The following is a 21,787-nucleotide window of genomic DNA, read 5'->3' on the forward strand; positions in this document are numbered from 1 at the left end:
TACATATAGAGGAGCTTGCCTTGGTAAGAAGGGCCGCTTTTTCATGTGCAACAAGAGCACAGGAGAAAATAGTGGCAGATGGCATTTTAATGATATTAGATGAGGAACAGGGGAAAAGAGAGAGCTCTCAGTGTATGACCTCATTTTTTTCAGTGAAATATGAGGCAAGGTTTTCAGCTGAGAGGGTGCAGAAGAGGAGCTATGGGAAGTTTGTGGAGGGATAAAAGGTTTTGGAAGAGTTGCTATGGTGAGTGGGATAGTGGATCAAATAGGGAGGTGTAAAAGAATTGCTTTAGGGGGCGGCTAGGTGGCGCAGTGGATAAAGCACCGGCCCTGGATTCAGGAGTACCTGAGTTCAAATCCAGCCTCAGACACTTACTAGCTGTGTGACCCTGGGCAAGTCACTTAACCCCCATTGCCCTGCAAAAAAAAAAAAAAAGAAAAAAAAAAGAAAAAGAATTGCTTTGCAGCAGTGAGGGTCTAGTTGAGATTCTGTGTTTTAATTGTAGTGAACCTTTGTAAGAAGTATAATTGCCCAACCTACAAGAAAAACCACTGAGGCAGAGCTTGGAACCGATGGCACTTTATTAAAGGGTCTATGGTACCCTTTAATGAGATGGACCTTGGATCTTCCTCATGATCTGAGATGCACCTTTCTTTCAGGGCCTGATTTTTATAAGTCTTGATATCAGATTTGATAAATGAACATTCTGGAATGGTTATATGAAGTGCAGAATCCCTTTGGTTGATAGATCTTGCTTGGCAGGCAAAAAATGATGTATGAGCTATCAGGGAAGTCACAGGTTGGGCAAAACCTGGGGTATCTCCATTGACTAAATGGTCATAAGATGTTCATCTGCTCATGTTGAACAATAAAGAGGTGTCTGGAGGTACAAAAATAAATTAGGGGACTTCCCATGTAATTGGGTCAACTCTTCTATGAAAAGCTTGGTCACCATAACAAGGAAAAACAAGGGTAGAGGGTCTCTAGTTAGCTTCCTATGATTAAGCAAGTGAACTTGCTATCTGCAGTTCACAGCTCTGGGGTCTAATATAATCACTTATAATCACTACCCCTATGGAATCATATCAAACTGATTAATATTGATTAGAATAGAGTAGGGATAGAAATGAATTATTTTTCACACCTCTTCAGCACAATAATCACAGAATATGATTTTCTCCAGCTTTGTTCGGTAGCACATGAGAAAGAGTGAAGGTATTGGATTGGGGGTGTGTGATCCAAGACTGGGGTTAGACAGGGCAATATTTTTGATATAGGCAAGGGACTTGAGAAAGGGAGAGGGTAAAGTTCAATTGGCTCACCAAAGGTTTAAGATGGGGAAGGAAATAGAAAATAATGCAGGGATGATCATCTGGAAAAGATTGGAGGGTTTAGAACTTGCAGTGAAGACAAAGAATAGGGTTTGGAGTTACAAGGCTGAGGGAAAGGTGGAATGATAGCATGGAAGTGGAACATTAGTGGGTGATGACAACATCAAGGATATGATCTTCTCATGTTTGTGTATGGCAGAGGTAGGTTGAGGATGAGGTCATAGGAAATAAGTAAATTGATGAGTTGGGACGTTAGATTGTTTGAGAGAGAAACAATATGATGGCGAAGTCCCTTAGTATGATAAATGGAGTTGGGGAGAAGATAAAGACTGTAAACCTGACACTGAATTCATTGAGGAAGGAAGGAGAGTGTTCTGGAGGTCTGTATACCATAGCCACCAAAATCTTGATTGGGTAATAATTATAGATTGAATGAACCTCAAAGGAAGAAAGTTTTACTGAGATGTGTGGTAGAGGGAGAGCCTGGAAGTAGCACTGGTGAACAAGGAGTATTCCAAGTCTCTCACCATGACTACTGAATCTGAAGTTTCAGTGAACTGTACTGGAACAGTTCAGCAACAGTACTGGAAAGGGTAGGCAGGAAATCTGTGTCATCAGGAGGAAGTCGTCTCAGTGAATGCAAGAAAGTGGAGGGAGCAAGAAAGGGAAAAGGTATAAAATGAAAGCTAGTTTATTACCCATGGATCAGGTATTCCATAGAGTACAGTGAAAAGATTGGGTAGCTTTAGAGTTGGATATTGAAGGTGAGGGTTGAAAGGGATGGGAGTAAATAAGGGATGGAGAACAGAGTTTGAACAGTGGCAACTGGTGGTTCGGAATCACTGAGATGTGGTGGGAATGACAGTGGAAGTGTGTGAGTCCTTGAGGTATGAGTTCAAATAGGAGCTTGGCTTTGGTTGGAGTTGTCATAGGGTGTCTGTGTGTGACTGAAAAACAGGGGGAAGGGGAAGAATATGGATGGTATTCAGGTGGGGGCCATGCAACTTCTGTGGAGATTTTTGTGGCCAGAAAGGGTGCTTAGAGAAACCAAAGAATGATGGGGTGACTGCTCAAGGAGGAAGGCTGAGGCAAAGTAACTTCTGATTCTTTGAAAGGGAAGAAGTCTAATAGCAGACAGTGTCTTTATCCAGTGAAAATGAAGTAGCTCATGGGCAGTGTTAAAGTCCCAATCCAAAAACCTCTCCCTTCTGATTTCTCACTTGGTCTTCTCTCTTACCCTTGATGGGAGGTATGGGTAGAGGAATGATTTGGAGGGAGGGTCTCCATAACTGAAGCACAAGGAAGGAAATAGGTTGTCTCTTTATTCACCTCCCATCCCCCATCTGAATTGAGATTCCCCTTGTTCCCAGGCAAAACTGGTACCTTACAGTACAGTGTTGTTGTCACTTGAAATATTCCTTTTTGAGTTATTATCTAGTCCAGCTCTTGTTTTGTTTCTGCTCTTATTACCTTCTACCATTGCATACTGCAGCTACTTTGAAGGAAAGAAGTATAGATGTGGGTCCAGGCATCTAATAAATAGCAGAGGGGTGGGGTGGGAATTTGGGGGATTGCATAGGAAAACCTTCCTACTTTTTGCATGGCCTCATGCTATTTTGAATCAGTGATAATGGAGGGGGGATATTACCCAGGGAAGTATTCTTAAATGAACAAAAACATGTAGGCTACAAACAGAGAGACTCAAATGAATTTTAAGACTGATCATAGAACCAAAGCTATCTATTCCCATATGAAAAAATGCTCTAAATCTCTAATGATTAGAGGGCAGCTAGGTGGCGCAGTGGATAGAGCACCGCCTTGGAGTCAGGAGTACCTGAGTTCAAATCCGGCCTCAGACACTTAACACTTACTAGCTGTGTGACCCTGGGCAAGTCACTTAATCCCAATTGCCTCACACACACAAAAAAAATAAAATAAATCTCTAATGATTAGAGAAATGCAAATTGAAACAACTCTGAGGTACCACCTGACACCTATCAGATTGGCTAAAATGACAAAAAAGGAAAATAATAAAGGTTGGAGAAGCTGTGGGAAAATTGGAACACTAATTCATTGTTGGTGGAGCTGTGAACTGATCCAACCATTCTGGAGAGCAATGTGGAATTATGCCCAAAGGGCGATAAAGCTGTGCATACCCTTTGACCCAGCAATACCACTTTTGGGTCTTTTTCCCAAAGAAATCATGGAAAGGGGAAAGGGACCCACATGTACAAAAATATTTATAGCTGCTCTTTACATGGTGGCAAGGAATTGGAAGTTGAGGGGGTGCCCATCAATTGGGGAATGGCTGGACAAGTTGTGGTATATGAATACAATGGAATACTATAGTGCTGTAAGAAATGATGAGCAGGAGGAGTTCAGAGAAACCTGGAGGGTCTTGCGTGGCCTGATGATGAGTGAGATGAGCAGAACCAGAACAATGTACACAGTATCATCAACAATGAGTGTTGATCTACTGTGATGGACTATATTCTTCTCACCAATGCAATGGTACAAAAGAGTTCCAGGGAACTCATGATAAAAGAGGATCTCCAAATCCAAGAAAAAAAAAGAACTGTGGAGTATAGATGCTGAATGAACCATACTATTTCTTTTGTTTTTGGTGCTGTTGTTTTTTTCTATTTTGAGGTTTTTCATCATTGCTCTGATTTTTTTATCTTATAACATGACTAATGCAGAAATAGGATTAATATTATTATGTGTATATATATACATATATACATACATACATACATACATACATATATATATATATATATATATATATATATATATATATATATATATATATATATATATATATATATATATATATATATATATATATATATATATAACACCTATATCACATCAGATTACCTGCTGTCTAGGGGACGGGGGAGGGAGGGAGAAAAATCTGAAATTGTAAAGCTTGTATAAACAAAAGTTGAGAACTATCTTTACATGTAATGGAAAAAAAATAAAATACTTTATTAATTTTTAAAAAAAGACTGATCATAGTTAAGCTTCTATGAGATTTTGATCATAAAAGTATATTTTGTTATATATACAATTTACAGTTTGGATATACCAATGTATATGTTTCCCCAACTCATTAATTTTTTTTCTTTTCTTGATTGGAACACCATAGTTATAGAGCTTTTATTTACCATTTAGGGCTGATGAAATTAGGTTATGATTTAATTTTTGAAGGGTGACTATATGACTGGGTATTAAGATTTTGAATAGGAGATTGTTGTTGTTTTAACTCAGTGTATCAATATAATAGGCCTTAAGAGATAAAAGAAAATTTGGTTACTTATGATGAAGTCTGATGTTGAATTTGATTTTTTTTTCCAGGAATAGTTTCTACTCTAGTCAAGGAATAACAGATGATAGTGGTGCCACAAGCTACATGAAGTTGAACCTGAGTGCTGGAAATGTAGATTTATATGAAAAACTCTACAACAGGTAGAGAGGCCCTCTAACTGTATTTTTTTCTTCCTTGAAAAATGCTATCATGGGTACAGCTAGGAAATGCAAAGAATAATATGGAGAAATTGTATGATTCAATTTCCTTTATGGATAGGCCCATTATTAGGAGAATATTGGAGTTTAACTAGGTCTGATCTGAATTGGCATTCATTTAATTATTTTAATTATCTTATGTTTATACTTACTCTTTGTCATGCCTCCACAAATTTACTAATGACCCAATAATTCACATTTATAAAGGGCTTCACAGTCATCATTCTTTAGTCCTTATAACATTCATTTAGTTCTTACCACAGCCTTATGAGGTTGACAGACCAGAATAGTTTTACCATTTTACAAATGAGGAAAATGAGGTTCAATGACCTGCCAAAGGACTTATTGCTGCTAAGTGGCCCTTACTTATACCTTAAATTTAGCTCATCTGAACCAAATTTGTTATTTCTTTGTCTAACATTCTGCCTTGCCTAAGGGACAATTCTTATCATAATAGCTAAACAGAGGTAGCATTTATATACCATTTATTATGTGCTAGAAACTCTGCTTTGGGCTTTAGAGGTATCTCATTTGATTCTCACAACAACCTTGCAAGCTAGGTACTATTATTTACAGAAAAAAGAAACTGAGGCAAGTGGATTAAATGACTTGCCTAGGGTCGTATAACTTTTTTTCTTTTTCTTTTTTTTTTGTGGGGCAATAAGGGTTAAGTGACTTGCCCAGGGTCACACAGCTAGTGTCAAGTGTCTGAGGTCGGATTTGAATTCAGGTCCTCTTTAATCCAGGGCAAGTGCTTTATCCACTGCACCACCTAGCTGCCCACTGGTCATATAACTTTTGTTTGTTTGTTTGTTTTTGTTTTTGTTTTGGGTTTTCTTTGCAGGGCAATGGGGGTTAAGTGACTTGCCCAGGGTCACACAGCTAGTAAGTGCCAAGTATCTGAGGCCGGATTTGAACTCAGGTACTCCTGAATCCAGGAGTGCTTTATCCACTGCGCCACCTAGCTGCCCCCATATAACTTTTAATAACAATGATAACAATTAGTATTTATATAGCATTTATTACTATGTCCCAGGCACCCGTACAAAAGTTTTAGAATAATTACCTCATTTGATCCTCACAACAACCCTGCTAAGTAGGTGCTATTATTATCCTCCTTTTACTGAAGAGAAAACTGAAGCAGACAGGTTCAAGTAACTTGCCTAGGGCTACATAGCTGGGAAGTGTCTGAGGCTAGATTTAACTTCAGGTCTTCCTGACTTCAGGGTCACATAGCTAAGAAGTATCTGAGGCTAGATTTGAACTCAGGTCTTCATGACTATCAGTTTGGTGCTCTTAAATTATCAACATCATAAGAAGTTGTGATTTTAAGTTTGCTATTGGTTGTTACACCAAAGAAACTAGAACTCCAAAAGGAAAGTGTACTAAGGGCAGTTTGGTAGAACACAAGATGCTGAATTTAGAATCTGAGGATTTGGGTTCATTTCCAAGATTGGCAGCTGATGACCCACGTGACTGTGAGTGAGCAAGTTAGTTTTCATTCCTGGGGCCTCATTTTCCTCATTTATAAAATGTGATGCTTAGACTAAATAACTGAAGGTCTCTTCTAACTCCAAATCTATGTTCCCATAGTTGTAGGTTAATTTTTAACCAGGATGATGGATTGAGTTCCTTTTAAATCCTAGTATGCTTTGAAATAGATATTGTCCTACTTGCCTGGGAGAATTAATTTTATATTGCCCTTAAATATGTCGTTTATAAAAAGAAAGGTAATTTTTTTCGAACAAAAAATTCTCTCCTGCATGTGGCTTAAAAAAATAAAACAACACTCTTTCTGATCTCTATGAACCTTATCTTACTCCCTCATTCATTCTATTTCTATGAGAGTTGCTACTTAAGTTGGCTAGCCAGGTGCTAGCTTTTGGTGATAAGTATTCTAACTCTCCTTTATGATGATTGGAAAGCCTGGGAGTGGAGCTGTATATCAATCTGCCTCTTAGTTCACTGGATTCCCAATTCCATTTTTACAAAGGAAAATAAATAAAACTAGTATAGCCTTGAGGAAAATAATATACACATGCCCATGTATGTCCATTTATAAAAGCCTGATTTATTAAGTTACACACCTAACAAACAAAGCACAATTGGTGGATTAATTATAAGCTTTGAGTGTCTGCCTTCCATGGTTACACATTCAGTTCTGTGGGCAAGAAAAATCAATGGAGGAAGGAAGGAGTGAGGTAATTCCATCTGTTGTGAATTGACAAAGGTGGGGGAGGAGGGAGGGAAAGAGGGAAGGGAAGAGAAAAACATAAGTACATTGATATACGGCTTTCATCCCTCTTCTATATATCTGGTGTCTATCTGCTGCTACTTTGATAAAATATCTGTTGAACTAATATTGTTTTGAGAACTTTTCTCTTAATGTTAGTGTTTCTTACTTTGTTGAAACAGAATTCTTTACTTCCCCTTATTCCCCAGGATGGAGGAATTGGTCATTGTCTCATTTAAAAGCATATGTGATGGGGCAGCTAGGTGGCGCAGTGGATAGAGCACCGGCCCTGGAGTCAGGAGTACCTGAGTTCAAATCCGGCCTCAGACACTTAACACTTACTAGCTGTGTGACCCTGGGCAAGTCACTTAACCCCAATTGCCTCACTAAAAAAAAAATAAATAAATAAAAATTAAAAAGCATATGTGATGGCTTCCCAAATGTAGAATTCTGATTTTATTTTGCTTTCCTCCAAGAAAAATTGTTGGTTTTATTGTTTCATTTAAGAATGGCATGAAAGTTATGAACACAATTGTTTGAAAATAAATGTCTTCCTTAAGGAATAGCACAAGAGGACCCTAAAACCCAATACTCTCATTTGAGTAATTCTTACCTTTTATGAATCAGAAATGCATTTTTTTCTGTTTCATCTTGCTAATTCTTAGAAGTTAAGAAAGGAGTATTTGACAGGATAAAAATTTTCTTAAATATTCTAGAAATTATGTTCATAATTTATGACAATTATATTTGTTCTTCCCTAGTAATGTCTGTTTCTCAGGAACAGTGGTATCTCTACGATGCATAGGTTAGTACTTTTAATTTTCTTTTTCCTGGGATAGAATATCATACTAATTATATCTAATACTGCTTAGAAACTCTCCCACCAAAATAATGTATTGGAAAATGGCATAAACGAAAACAGCTCCTAGAATGTAAGGCATCAATAGCAACTCAAGAAGCCCTCTTGAATCATAGAATTTCATCTTATGCATTAAAGATGATCAAAGGGAAACAGACATCTTGGAAACCCAAGATCTCTTGGGGGCAGTTTGACACTGTAGCTTTTTTAATTAAAAGAGTGAGATGGTCAGACTCCTGCTTTAGAGAGATTACTTTGGTAGCTATCTAGAGGATAGATTGGAGAAGGAAAAGATGGTAGAAGCAGAGATACCAATTAGGAGGCTGTTTTCATTGTCCAGGCAAGAGATGGTAAGGTCTTGAACTACAGTGATCTCAGTGTGAGTGGAAATAATATAAGCAAGAGATGTTGTCAAGGTAGAATTGGTAAGAATTGGTAACTGATTTGATAGGGGTGGTGTTGAAGATGAGGGAAGATTGAAGGATGACTCTGAAGTTGTAAATTTATATGACTAGAAGGATGGTGGTGCCCTCAGTACAAATTGGAAAGAGCATGGAGTATTTACAAACTATAATGTAATACAAAGAACACTGGATTTAGGAGGCAAAGGCAAGGAGACTTGCTCTACTAAGAGCAAGTCACTTCAATTGAAATAATAAATGATACCTCAAATTTTTGGGTAGCTAGGTGGAATAGTGAATAAAGAGCTATGTCTGGAGTTAGCCTGGAATCAAGAAGACTTTAGTTCAAATCTGGCCTCAGACACTTATTAGCTATGTGATCCTGGGTAAGTTTTCCTTAGTTTCCTTATCTGTAAAATGAGCTGGAGAAGGAAGTGGCAAACCATTCTAGTATCTTTGCCAGGAAAACCTTAAATGGAGTCACAAAGAGTCAGACACAACTGAACAAGAACAAAAATCACCTCACACTTTATGCTCTAAGGTTTGTGAAATGATGATGTTTGTTCTATCAGATTGATAATGCAACTATTAATATTCCCATTTTACAAATGAGGAAGCTTGACTTTGTGGTTAATAGCTACCACAGTGTGTATGCTTGTCTGATAGACAGTGTCTTAGAAAATCATAGTCATTATTCATACTAGTATTTTTTATATAGGGTTCACAAGGGAGTACTGAGATACTGTGATGGAGGCCTTGTAGGTTCCATACTTCTCTAGTACACTTAGAGAACGGTTGTCACTAAGATGTCACTGAGCAGGTGTTGGATTATGAGCTGCTATAAAGTGGAAGGAAAACTTTGACACAGCAAATTACAACTTCATATTCTATGACATACTTCAAGCATTTTAGTGCAATACTTTGGAATACTCGAATTCAGAGATGGGGTGAACAATTGAGAAAAGATAGCAAGTAGAGATGCGCACAGCTTTATTCCATCTCTTTGTTCACCTAACAGTAAGAGAACAATGAACAGAGTATTGAGCACACAATTTGGGCTTCCTACCTGCTTTTAAATGTCCAGGTATTGTATTCAGCATAATAATCTGAGGTAAATAAATTCATCAAAGCCATCCTGGAAGCTGGAAGCCTGCATTTTCATTGGATATCTACAAAAAGAAGTGATGGCTTTGTTTCAGACCAAAGAATAGATTGGTTTAAGTCAGAGGAAAGTCTGAGATGGAGTGAATACATGGTTCATATTCTAGGCAAGCCAGCTTAAACAGAGAGGGAAAAGTCTGTTTTTCAAAAAAGTTTCGTTGATTCCCTATTATTTATGGGATAAAATACAAACTTTTCAGCCTAGAATTGAGTTTGTCCTACCATCTGATTCCAGCCTACTTTGCATCCTTATTTTGCATTACTTCCTTTCACCTGGTGCATTCTGGAAAATTGCACCATAAGCTATTTTCTATTCTCATCCTGAATTCTCCTCTCCTTGTTCACATAGATCAATGCCGGTAAAACATTCTCTCTTCAGCTTTTTAGATGTTTGAAAGAAGGAAACAGGTTGCATAAACCTGTCCCTCCACCTAACTCTTTACCAAAACAAAGATTCTCTTATGAGAAATCACACTCAATTCTGCAGAACTGTTTTTGTTGGTGCTTAAAGTTCATAAATGTATTGAGGGACTTATATTTTGATTATTGCTTTTAGAATGTGGCACAAAAATGGATGTGAGTCGAATGAGCAGGATTGTAGGTGGGACAAATGCAGCTCCAGGGGAATGGCCATGGCAAGTTAGCCTTCATGTCCAAGGTGTCCATGTCTGTGGTGGTTCTATTATCACTCCTGAATGGATTGTAACAGCAGCTCATTGTGTGGAAGAGTAAGTATTTAATCGGTCATTCCAAGGAACTCTTGTTATTCCCATCACTCTCTCTCCCTGTTCCATCTCTGAACACTCAGAGTTGTCTAAGGAGGATCAGTCAGAAGTCTTAGATTAGTAAGGGTTATGGTTATACTTGTTAAGGGATTTAAGTATAGAAATTTGCTGTGTCCTTGATCTGGAAGAAACACTTCTTGTGAATTCAATTATTTTATTTATTTTTTTCCTTAAGAGTTTGTTAAACTTATAGATTTAGTACTGTTTCCCTACATACAGAGTAATTGATATGGAATTATAGACCTGGAAAGGATTTAGAAATTTAATTCAATAACCATTCATTGAGCGTGTAAGGCTTGGCAACGAAGAAAAAATAATTTAGGCTTCCAAAGAACTTGCCATCTTATTGGAGGTGAGGAAATGTAGCATATAAACAGATGGGTAAATAGAAGATAATGTGAGGAGAAAAAGAGCACAAATACTTGAAACCTCACATTTTCCTTTCTTGTCAACTGCCAATTTGATGGATATGAAGTGAAAGCAGAATCTGATTTGTTTTAATTTATATGCCTCTAGTTGTTAGTGATTTGGAGTATTTACATTTTTGTAATCCTCATTTGGTTATTAAAATATTGTTTTACTTAATACTTTAATAAAACCAATTAATCTTACAAATTATACCCTTTTTGCATATTGAATCCCCCATTAGAATAGGAGCTTCTTGAGGGCAGGCAGGGCCTGTGTTTTTGCCCTTATTTGCATCCCTAATGCTTAGCGCATAGCCTAGCAATACTAATAATAAACACAAAAGCCTGACTTTCTGGGTTAGAGTCACTATTTGACAACATCCTATGGGAAAGTTGGACAGTGGTATGGAAGAAATTAGATTTATTTTAATACTTTATATTTTATACAAAAACAAATCTCTAATATTTAGGATCATATCATAAATTAGAAAAATTACCTGTTAGATCAATGGATAGGATAAAAATTCTTGAGCGTGATAAGAAAAGAAAATAGGAAATTTTGATTGTATAACTTTTTTTTTTTTGCTGGATAATGAGGGTTAAGTGACTTGCCCAGGGTCACACAGTTAGTAAATGTCAAGTGTCTGAGGTCGGATTTGAACTCAGGTACTCCTGAATCCAGGGTCGGTGCTTTATCCACTGTGCCACCTAGCTGCCCAGATTGTATAGCATTTTAAAAGTTGTTGCACAAACTTTTAAAGGGAAAAATTAAATGGGAAAAATCTTTGTATTAAATTTCTCTGATAAAGGTCTTAATTCAAAGAGTGCTGAAGAACTGATCAAATTCATAATAAAAAATAGTCTATCCCGGGGCAGCTAGGTGGCGCAGTGGATAAAGCACCGGCCCTGGATTCAGGAGTACCTGAGTTCAAATCTGGCCTCAGACACTTGACACTTACCAGCTGTGTGACCCTGGGCAAGTCACTTAACCCCCATTGCCCCGCAAAAAAAAAAATAGTCTATCCCTAATTGATAATCTTTGTAAATGAACAAACAGGTTACAAGGAAAGGAACCTAGGCTACATATAGCTATATTAAAAATGTTCCAAATAACACTTGGAGAAATCAAATTAATGTGATTGATATTTCATATCAATCCATTAGAGTGGCAAAGATGACAAGTAATATAATAAATATTGGAGGGGCTCTGTGAAAACAGAGACACTGATGCACTATTGGTTGACTTGTGAATAGGTATCACCATTCTGGAAAACATTTTGGAATTAAACTAAAAAAATTGGGGCAGCTAGATGGTGCAGTGGATAAAGCACTGGCCCTGGATTCAGGAGCACCTGAGTTCAAATCTGGCCTCAGACACTTAGCACTTACTAGCTGTGTGACCCTGGGCAAGTTACTTAACCTCCATTTCCCTACCAAAAAAACAAAACAAAACAAAACAAAAAAACTAAAAAAATTATCAAACAGTACTTGTCCTTTTATCCAGCTTTACCTCTGACCTATACTCAAAAGACACCAAAGAAAAAGGAAATATTCCTTCATGTTCAAAAATATTTATAGTACCGCTTTCTGAGGGAGCAAAAGCAATCAAAACTAAGGAATGGCTGAATAAGTTGTAGTGTATAAATGTGATGAAATGCTATTGAACTTTAAAAGATGAGGAAATAGATGAAAAAGACCTATATGGACTGTTATAGTAAGATGAGTAAAACCAAAAGAATGATTTGTCCTACAACATCAGTATTATAAAAATGTAAAATTTTCAGGACTTTTATAAATGAACAAAGAATGAAAAGAGCAGAACTAGGAGAACAACTTCCACGATAATAAGAACACTGAAAAACAACTTTGAAAGCTATATGAACTATGATCCATACATTGACCATTCATGATTCCAGAGAATTGAAATATGCTATACATTACAGAGAAGTAATACATTTACAGTGCAAAATGAGATTTTTTTTTTTGCAAATAGCCTTTGAGAGAATGTTTTGATTGACTATTCATATTTTTTGTTTTTTTCCTATTGGGGTGGGGGTTGGGAGTGAGAGAAAAGAAACCTCTTAACTAAATATATATATATATATATATATATGTAGATATATCTACATATGTGTAGATATATCTACATATATATATATATAGAGAGAGAGTGAGAGTGAGAGGGAGGGGTTGGGGTAGGAGGGGGTGCTACAGATGTGAAATGTTGTATGAACTCTCAGATGAAGTATTATTAGTTTTATTTTTCTGTTTATTTTGTTATCAGAGACCTCTCATGAAGTAGATGTTATCTGTAAATGTAAAAAAAACAAAACTTAAAATACAAGCACAGCATTCTTGGTAAAAGACATTACATAATTTCCCCTATATTCCATACTCGGTGTGGTTTTTGCAAGGCTTGTTTGTTTTAAATTACTTGTGTTTAAATCTCTTCCCTAAGGACCTGGCTAAAACTAACAGTTTTAATCAAGTTAACAATAATAAAAATTTAAAAAACCACATTCATGACAGAAGTAAGAGAAGAGAATAACACCTAGGTAGGATATTGATAAAATTACAGATTGCATTGCTTCAAATTTCTGAAATTTTATAGTAAGGTATAAATGACAGTTGTAGTAGTCAGGGTTTTTTTGGTTTTGTTTTTTAAATTTTAGCCCTCATTTCCCACGTTACACATTCTCCTTGGCTGTATATATCCCTCTCTGTTGTTATGCAGGCAATAGCAGTCTGCAATGACATACACTGGTTCATGATGATTAGAACTCATCTGGTTCTTGTATATGTGTGTGTGTTTTTAAAGATATTCAGATTAGTGTTTACATTCACTATTCTTGAAATTCTCTGGATTTTTTTCCCTAGACCTCTTTCCAACCCCCGGCATTGGACAGCATTTGCAGGAATTTTGAGGCAGTCTCTGATGTTCTATGGATATGGATATAAAGTACAAAAAATAATTTCTCATCCAAGTTATGATTCCAGTACCAAGAACAATGACATTGCTCTTATGAAGATGCAAACACCATTCGTATTTAATGGTATTTTATTTATTTCTTTATTTACTCACTCATTTATTTATTCATTCATTCATTCATTCATTCATTTATTTATTTATTCGGGGTGATGAGGGTTAAGTGACTTGCACAGGATCACACAGCTACTAAGTGTCAAGTCTCTAAGGCTGGATTTGAACTCAGGTCCTCCTGAATCCATGGCCAGTGCTTTATCCACTGTGCCACCTAGCTGCCCCCTTAATGGTATGTATTTACTCTTGTCTAGTTTAGTGGAAAGAATATTTTGAGTAAATCTCAAAAAAAAATTAAAAGATTTCTTTCATTAATAGGAAAAATTAAAGATGGATTTTACAAGGAGTAAAACCGTCTCAAAACATTTCCTTTGACAATTTTAGTTATTTGTCTGACATCACCTGAATGAATGTCCTTAATATTGCTATGGTTGTAGGATTTCTCCCCCCACCTCCAATTCACTAAGTTAGTATTATGTTCCCAGCACTGTGCTAAGTTTTTTTTTTTTTTTTTTTTTTTTGTGGGGCAATGGGGGTTAAGTGACTTTCCCAGGGTCACACAGCTAGTAAGTGTCAAGTGTCTAAGACCGGATTTGAACTCAGGTCCTCCTGAGTCCAGGGCTGGTGCTTTACCACTGTGCCACCTAGCTGCCCCGCTAAGTTTTTGAGGATATAAAGAAAAAAGCTAAAACAGTCTCTTCTCTTAAGCAGCTTATAATTTAGTGGAGGAGATAGCATGCACATAAATTGGTACACACACAGTATGTATAGAGTAGATGGAAGATAACCTTAATGGGGAAGTCAGTAGCATCTAGGGATACCCAGAAAGGACTGAGCTGAATCTTAATGGGAAGCTAGATATTCCAGGAACCTGGGACATGGATGTTTTATTTCATTGAACTCTTACCTATTTACACAAAGATGCAAAGGCAGCAGGCTTATAGGATCACAGATTTGGAGTTGGTAGGGACCTAACAGGCCATGTGGTCCAACCCTCTCATTTTATACATGAAGAAACTGAAGCTCAGGGAAGTTAAGTCACAGGTCAAATGTCAAAGTGGAAATTTTAAACTAGGTCATCTAACTCCATATAAAGCATACTTTTAGCTATATTCATAAAGCCAGTGTGTAAGAAATCATATTTTGAAGTTAATTTGAATCTATTTGAACCTTTTGTTGTATACTTTTAGAAATAGTCTAATATATAATATCATTCATAACTAGGACTTGGAAAAATATCTCAAACCCTCTTACATACTTTGTATTATTGTGACTGTTGTTCCTCACTGGAAGTAGGGTGGTGATAGTGGAAATATAAACTTAGAATTTTGTTTCATTAGTCATTCAACAGACATCAAGTGATCACTATGTGCAGAGTTTATATTAATTACTGGAGAAGATTAAAAGCTTAGATAAGACAAGGTCCCTTTCCTTGTGAGGCCCATAGCCTTGTATATTCTAGTAAAATATGGTCATTTTAGAGTATGGTAACACTCTTGTGGTACCCAGTTGTATTTCATTAAGAAAAAGCAATAGAATTTTTTCAGACCATTTCACAAATGTGAGAATAGAGTATCATGTTTTATGTTCTTGTTTTAAAACAGAAAAAATAAGACCAGTGTGTTTGCCTAACCCAGGAATGATGCTTGAACCCACTCAATCATGCTGGATATCAGGATGGGGTGCAACCCATGAAAAAGGTGAGATGCCTATTTCTAAGAAATAATGATTTGGGGATCACATTTCAGTTAACTGGCCATTTAGCAATGAATGCAGTAAAAATATTCTAGCATATAGTAAGTACTTCATATATAGTTAATATAGACTTGTCTAAACCTACAATTATAGTAAATCACAAAAAGACACAAGGGTAGGGAAAGTTAAGCTAACTTAAGTCAAGGTTCTAAAGGACTGGGGCCTTTATCATACTAGGAGGATTTTTGAGATGGGGAGTAGAGACTGTGATTGGCCATTTCTGACATAAACAACTTGGAATGGCTTCTAATTAGGAAAAATAAATGTTAGCAATATTTCTGTATAACTGATGTTCTAAGGCAAGACTCCTTATGCTTTAAGTATCTGAGATTGGTGTAAAAGTGTGGGCCAAAGTCGGGTCTGCCTGAATCTAATTGTGTGACTTTTTGAGAAAAGGTAATGTAAATCAGAAACTGGTTCATTCTATTATTGGGAATAAACCTCCACTTTCTGTATTTTTCCCCAAGTCCCATTGGAAATACACCTTGTCTGGAGCAATATTGCTTTCTTTTTTTCTTAAGCTTTGTTTCTCATTGCTGCTTCTCTCTTCTTTTTATAGTGGTCTCACTGACATAGAGATTATTTACAGAGAATCATGGAAATGGAGTGGGGACACAGAAATGTGTTCCTAGGGAATGTCTTCAGCATGTAAATGGTGTACTCTAAATCTGTCACCTGGGGGCCAGTAGCATATGTTGATCAGTATTCCCAAGTATTTCAAAACTGTTTATCTTTACAGTGTTGTTTTTATTTAAATTGTTCTTCTGGTTCTGCTTACTTCACCCTGCATCATTTCATACAACTATATTTAGTCCATATAAGTACTTATTTGAAATAATCTTTTCTTCATATATGTATATGTGTTATATGTGTATATAATTATACAGACATAAATATGGCCAAAGTGTGCAACTTTTTTTTCTATTTATGTTTGGAACAGGGGTATTGTTTTTCTTTCTTTTTCAATGTTAGGGGGACATGGGTGAAAGGGGGAGGTAGAGAAGGAAGAATTCTATTTATTGAAAAAATAAAGTTTAATGAAAATATTCTATGGAGAGAATGAAATTTGCACTAGTAACTATAATATGAGGAGGTAATATTTTTAAAAGTACAAAGGAAGGGTCCAAAGTGCTATGGGAAATTTTAGAAGAAAGAGATCACATTCACTTGCAGAGGAGAGTGGGTACCAAAGTGATACCTTATGTTAGCCTGGAAGGAAAAGATGAACTTTGAAATACAAAAATGCAGGGGGCCGCTAGATGGTGCAGTGGATAAAGCACCGGCCTTGGATTCAGGAGGACCTGAGTTCAAATTTGGCCTCAGACACTTGACACTTACTGACGGTGTGACCCTGGGAGAGTCACTTACCTGCCCCCATTCCCCCACAAAAAAAAATACAAAAATGTAGAACAGAAAATAACATAAGGAAATGCACATGCAGTGATGTGCTGTGACTAGCTTAAGCAAGCATGATAAATTTTGATAAACCAGCTTGATAAACCAATTGATAAATTTCCAGTGTAACATTTATACCCTAGAAATCATCAAATGCTACAAATCAGGGCTTGATTTATTTTTTTAAAGAAAGTGTTGGAAGAATTATTAATAATGCACTGAACATAGTCCACCAAACTTAAAAGTATGTTGTGAATATATATATATATAGTATATATATAATATATATATATATATATATATATATATATATATATATATTTTCCCTCTAGAGAGCTGGTTGTTAAATACCAGCATGCCACTGGACATAAAAAGCGGGAACCTGGAAAGGACAAAAAGAGAAAACATGGGATGGAAAAAGTGTGGGTGAAATGTATAATATATGAAGATGTCTATTTGTAGAACAGTCTGAAAAGGGAGGTTGGAGCCAAATTGTGAAGGAAGTTTGCCTCCCAGCTAAAGTATAACCGGAAACTACTTAGGTTTCTCGAGTGGAAGTGTGATAATAAAATGATGCATGAGGAAAATTATTTAGTTAGGTGTGAATGATGAATTAGGGAGGGTGTAGCCTAGAGGCCTTAAACAACAATTGGGGGATATCATAGTAGTATGTGCAAGAAAAGATAAGGGTCTGGCCTAGGGTGGATGCAATAGGAATAGAGAGAAGCCATATGTAAGGATTTTGCTGAGGTAAAATCAGCTGGACTTGAATATATGAAGTTTGAGAGGAATAGCTCTAAGAATAAAATTTCATATTTGGAAGGATGAGTATACCATTAAAAGAAAGGGAAGTTGATCTGAGCCAAAAGAAGTGAAAAGTTTCGTTTTGACAAGAGGACAAGTAGTATGAGGGGAGAAAAATACATTGGATTTTTTCATTAGTGAACTTGAAGAGAACTGTTTTAGTAGAATGGTGGGGATGAAAGCCAAATTGAAAGAAGTTGAGGAGTGAATATGGAGTGAAAGGAGAAGTAGCCAGTATACACAGATCTTTCTAGAAATTTTCAGTGAAGGATGTAATTTGAGTAGGTACCGGCAGCATCAAAAGAAGGAGTGGGGGTTTTTGGTTTGAATTTTAAAGATAGAAGATATATATGGCATTCTTTTAGTGTGAAGGCAAAGGAGATATTAAAGAGGAAGAAACTGAAGATACCTAAGATAGAGGTGGGGATACCTAGGTAGAGAGAGCCTATCTTCAGGGAGGAAGATTGATGAATGAAAGCCAAAGAAGAATGGGGAGGGAGGAATGAGATTAATGGTAGTGGTACCATTAGCAAGGGGAAATGGGTATTTGTTAAGTTATTTTTGGAAAGACAAAGAAAGTAGTGGACACTTAAATGTTTAGAGGGGATTGGAAGGATTTACCTATGATCGCTTTAGATCTTTGTAAAGTGGAAGGTAAGGTCAAATTTGGCTTGGAAGAAAGGAATTTGTTAGGAATGGATAAAGATTCAATAAGAAGGGGCTGCTAGGTGGTGCAGTGGATAAGCACTGGCCCTGGATTCAGAAGAGGTGAGTTCAAATGTAGCTTCATACACGTGATACTTACTAACTGTGGTGACCCTGGGCAAATCACTTAAACCTCATTGCCCTGCCCTCTCCCCCAAAAGGAAAGAAAAGAAATGAAAACTCATTTGAAGCTAGATAACATAAATTTGTAATAGATGGAATTATTTTGTAGTTTTCTTCATCAGCATTTAGCAGACTGGGAGTGGATATCCAAGTGTGAGGGTTATAGTGCTGAAACTACAGAAAGTCAAGAGATTAGAATGTGGAAGAGAGTGCATTGTTGAAGTGGATAACAATATATTCATATCTAGGTAAAGTGGAAAGTGACACGAGACCAGAGTTGATAATATTGAGAAACTTAAGAATTGAAACATAGATGGCCATGATAAGGCTAAACAGATAAAGGAGTCAGAGAAGTGGAAAAACAGAAAATTGCTTTGGAAGGAATTTTAGAATTCCAGGCTTTTGAAAGTGCAACATTTTATGTTGCTTGAATTGTACTGAATAAGAATTGGATAGATTATCTATTGCTCTTTGGAAATAAAAACTCATGATTCTGAAGAGAAAGAAAAAAGGGTGATGTAACCTTTTTTAGATCCTTTCTGTAGGTACTTTCTGTAGCTTTCCTGGCTTTAATTAAAATTGATTTTGTAAATCTGGAGGCCTGAAAGAAGATAACTCATTCAGAATAATCTTTAACAAATGAAATAATGCCTCCTGTTGTTGTTTAGAATTTATTAAATGCCAGAAGTGCTTGGCGCTTTGTAACACTTAACTTCAGATATGGTATATTCCAGTTGGAATGATGATTCAGACTTCTGAGATAAATAACTGACTGCAATGAAATTGAAGAATAAGGAATGTAGGGAAAGGAGTGATACAAAGGAATGAAGCATGAATAAAAGTACTTTAATAACAGTTTAGGGGAGTGACTATTAAATTTTCCAGTTGAAATGATCCAGTCCTTGTCTTAAAAATTGTGGTCACATATTTAATCCTCAGGTAAGACTTCAGATATCTTAAATGCAGCTGTGGTACGCATAATAGAACCTTGGAAATGTAATAGCCGATATGTCTACAATAACTTGATCACTCCTGCCATGATTTGTGCTGGTTATCTCAGAGGAAAAATTGATTCCTGTCAGGTAAGTGCTGTTTTATGTTCAATTATGGGAAAGATTATTTTGCATATATGTATTTCTTTTATTTCTCTTTTTCATTTTAACATTCTTTTAAAAATTTTGAGTTCCAATTCTCTTTCTCCCTTCAGCCCTTCCCTCACCACTTGAGAAAGCAAAGAATATGATACCCATTTTACATGGGAAGTCATACAAAACATATTTCTTGTTAGCCCACTATGTATATTTCCTAAACCCATTCTTTTAATTTAATTTTTATTCATTTTGAACTTCAATACAAAAAGACCAAAAAGGACATTCTTATGTACAACATCACAGCATAAAAAAGGATTCAATATAAAACCATGAATTTTCATTTCATACAGTTTACTTATTTGGAAAAACTGTAATAAATACTATACATTGTTTCCAAAAACTACTTGCTTTTCTGAACTTTCTGGGGCGGGGTAGAGAAAGCTCTGATCTCTGGGTTCCCCAAGAAATCCATTATTAATAATTATTTTTTCACTGCACCAAGAAATGTATATATTTGTAAAACTATATTGTACATTGTTTATCATGATCTTTCCCTGCATGTAGATAGCATTTCCTTCATAGGTTTTTTGTAGTTGTAGTTGATTTGAGTACTCAAAATGATTTAGTCATTCAAAATTGTTCTTAAAACAAGATTGCTATTACTGTGTACACGTTTCTCTTGGTTCTGCTCATTTTCTCTCCATTAGTTCGTGCAAGTCTTTCCATGTTTTCTAAAACCAACAGTTCATAATTTCTTATAGTGCATTATTATTCCATCACAATTATATACCACAATTTGTTTAGCTATTCCCTAATTGATGGACATCCCCTCAGTTTCCAGTTCTTTGCCACTATGGAGATAGCTGTTATAAACATTTTAGCACATATAAGTTCTTTCCTCTCCCCTTAATCTTCTTGGGAAACAGACCTAATGGTGGTATTGCTGGGTCAAAAAGTATACACAGTTTTATAATTCTTTGGGCATAATTCCAAATTGTGCTCTAAATTGGTTGATTCTCTTTACAGTCCCACCCTCAATGAATTAGTGTTCCAATTTTTCCATATCCCCTCCAACATTTGTCATTTTCCATTTTTAATGTTTTAGCCAATATGATAAGCATAAGATAATATCTATGTTATTTTAATTTGCATTTCTCTAATCAATATTATTTAGAGCATTTTTCATTTACTATATACAGTTTGATTTCCTTCACTGAAAAACTACCTGTTCATGTCCTCGAATCATTTATCAATTGGTGAATCACTTATTTCTATAAATTTGACAAAGTTCTTATTTGAGATATGAAAACTTTATCTAAGAAGCTGAATAAAAATTTTCGTCCAATTTTCTGTTTACATCTGATCTTGGCTCCATTGATTTAAAAAAATTTTTTTTTTTTTTTAGTGAGGCAATTGGGGTTAAGTGACTTGCCCAGGGTCACACAGCTATTAAGTGTTAAGTGTCTGAGGCCGGATTTGAACTCAGGTACTCCTGACTCCAGGGCCGGTGCTCTCTATCCACTGTGGCACCTAGCTGCCCTGGCTCCATTGATTTTATTTGTACAACCCCCTTTTTAATTTAATATAATTGAAATTATTCATTTTATACTTTATAATGCTCTCTATCTCTTGTTATATATTGTTATATATTAGTCATGTATCGTTCTCCTATCTATAAGTCTGATAGGTAAATATGTTCCATGTTCTTCTAATTTCTTATGCTATAACTTTTTTTTTTAAATTAAGTCATGTGTCCATTTTGACTTGATCTTGATAAGTGTATAAGATACTGGTCTATGCCCAATTTCTGCCAGACTAGTTTTTCATCTTTCCTAACAATTTTTATTAAATAATGAATTCTTATCCCCAAATTTAAAATCTTACATTTGTCAAACACAAGTAGTTATAATAATTTGCTAGTGTGTATTGCATGTCTTCTCTATTCCACTGGTTAAACTTTCTATTTCTTGGTTAGGTGCCAGATAGTTTTGATAATTATTGTTTATTAATGAATAAGTATGATTACTTAGTAATTAGTATTGATTATACTCTTAATTATTATTAATCTCAGTATCATTAATTTCACTTGTAATTTTTAATAATTTTAAAGATTTCCAATTTGATATTTAATTGGGGATTTTTAATTTGTTATTTTTTCCAGTTTT

At 35.8% G+C, this 21,787-nt stretch overlaps 1 protein-coding gene across 1 annotated transcript in view; it reads left to right on the top strand.

Moving 5' to 3' along the window:
* TMPRSS2 (transmembrane serine protease 2) overlaps nt 1-21,787 on the top strand; it is a 115,304-nt gene that overhangs the window by 71,679 nt on the left and 21,838 nt on the right. Inside the window, exons 7-12 of the mRNA XM_043995711.1 lie at nt 4,696-4,806; nt 7,858-7,901; nt 10,074-10,245; nt 13,587-13,762; nt 15,354-15,449; nt 19,471-19,613. Of these exons, the coding sequence (XP_043851646.1) occupies nt 4,696-4,806; nt 7,858-7,901; nt 10,074-10,245; nt 13,587-13,762; nt 15,354-15,449; nt 19,471-19,613 (742 nt within the window). The remainder of the gene's footprint in view (nt 1-4,695; nt 4,807-7,857; nt 7,902-10,073; nt 10,246-13,586; nt 13,763-15,353; nt 15,450-19,470; nt 19,614-21,787) is intronic.

This window comes from Dromiciops gliroides, chromosome 3 (assembly GCF_019393635.1).
Source record: "Dromiciops gliroides isolate mDroGli1 chromosome 3, mDroGli1.pri, whole genome shotgun sequence".
Lineage (NCBI taxonomy): Eukaryota > Metazoa > Chordata > Mammalia > Microbiotheria > Microbiotheriidae > Dromiciops > Dromiciops gliroides.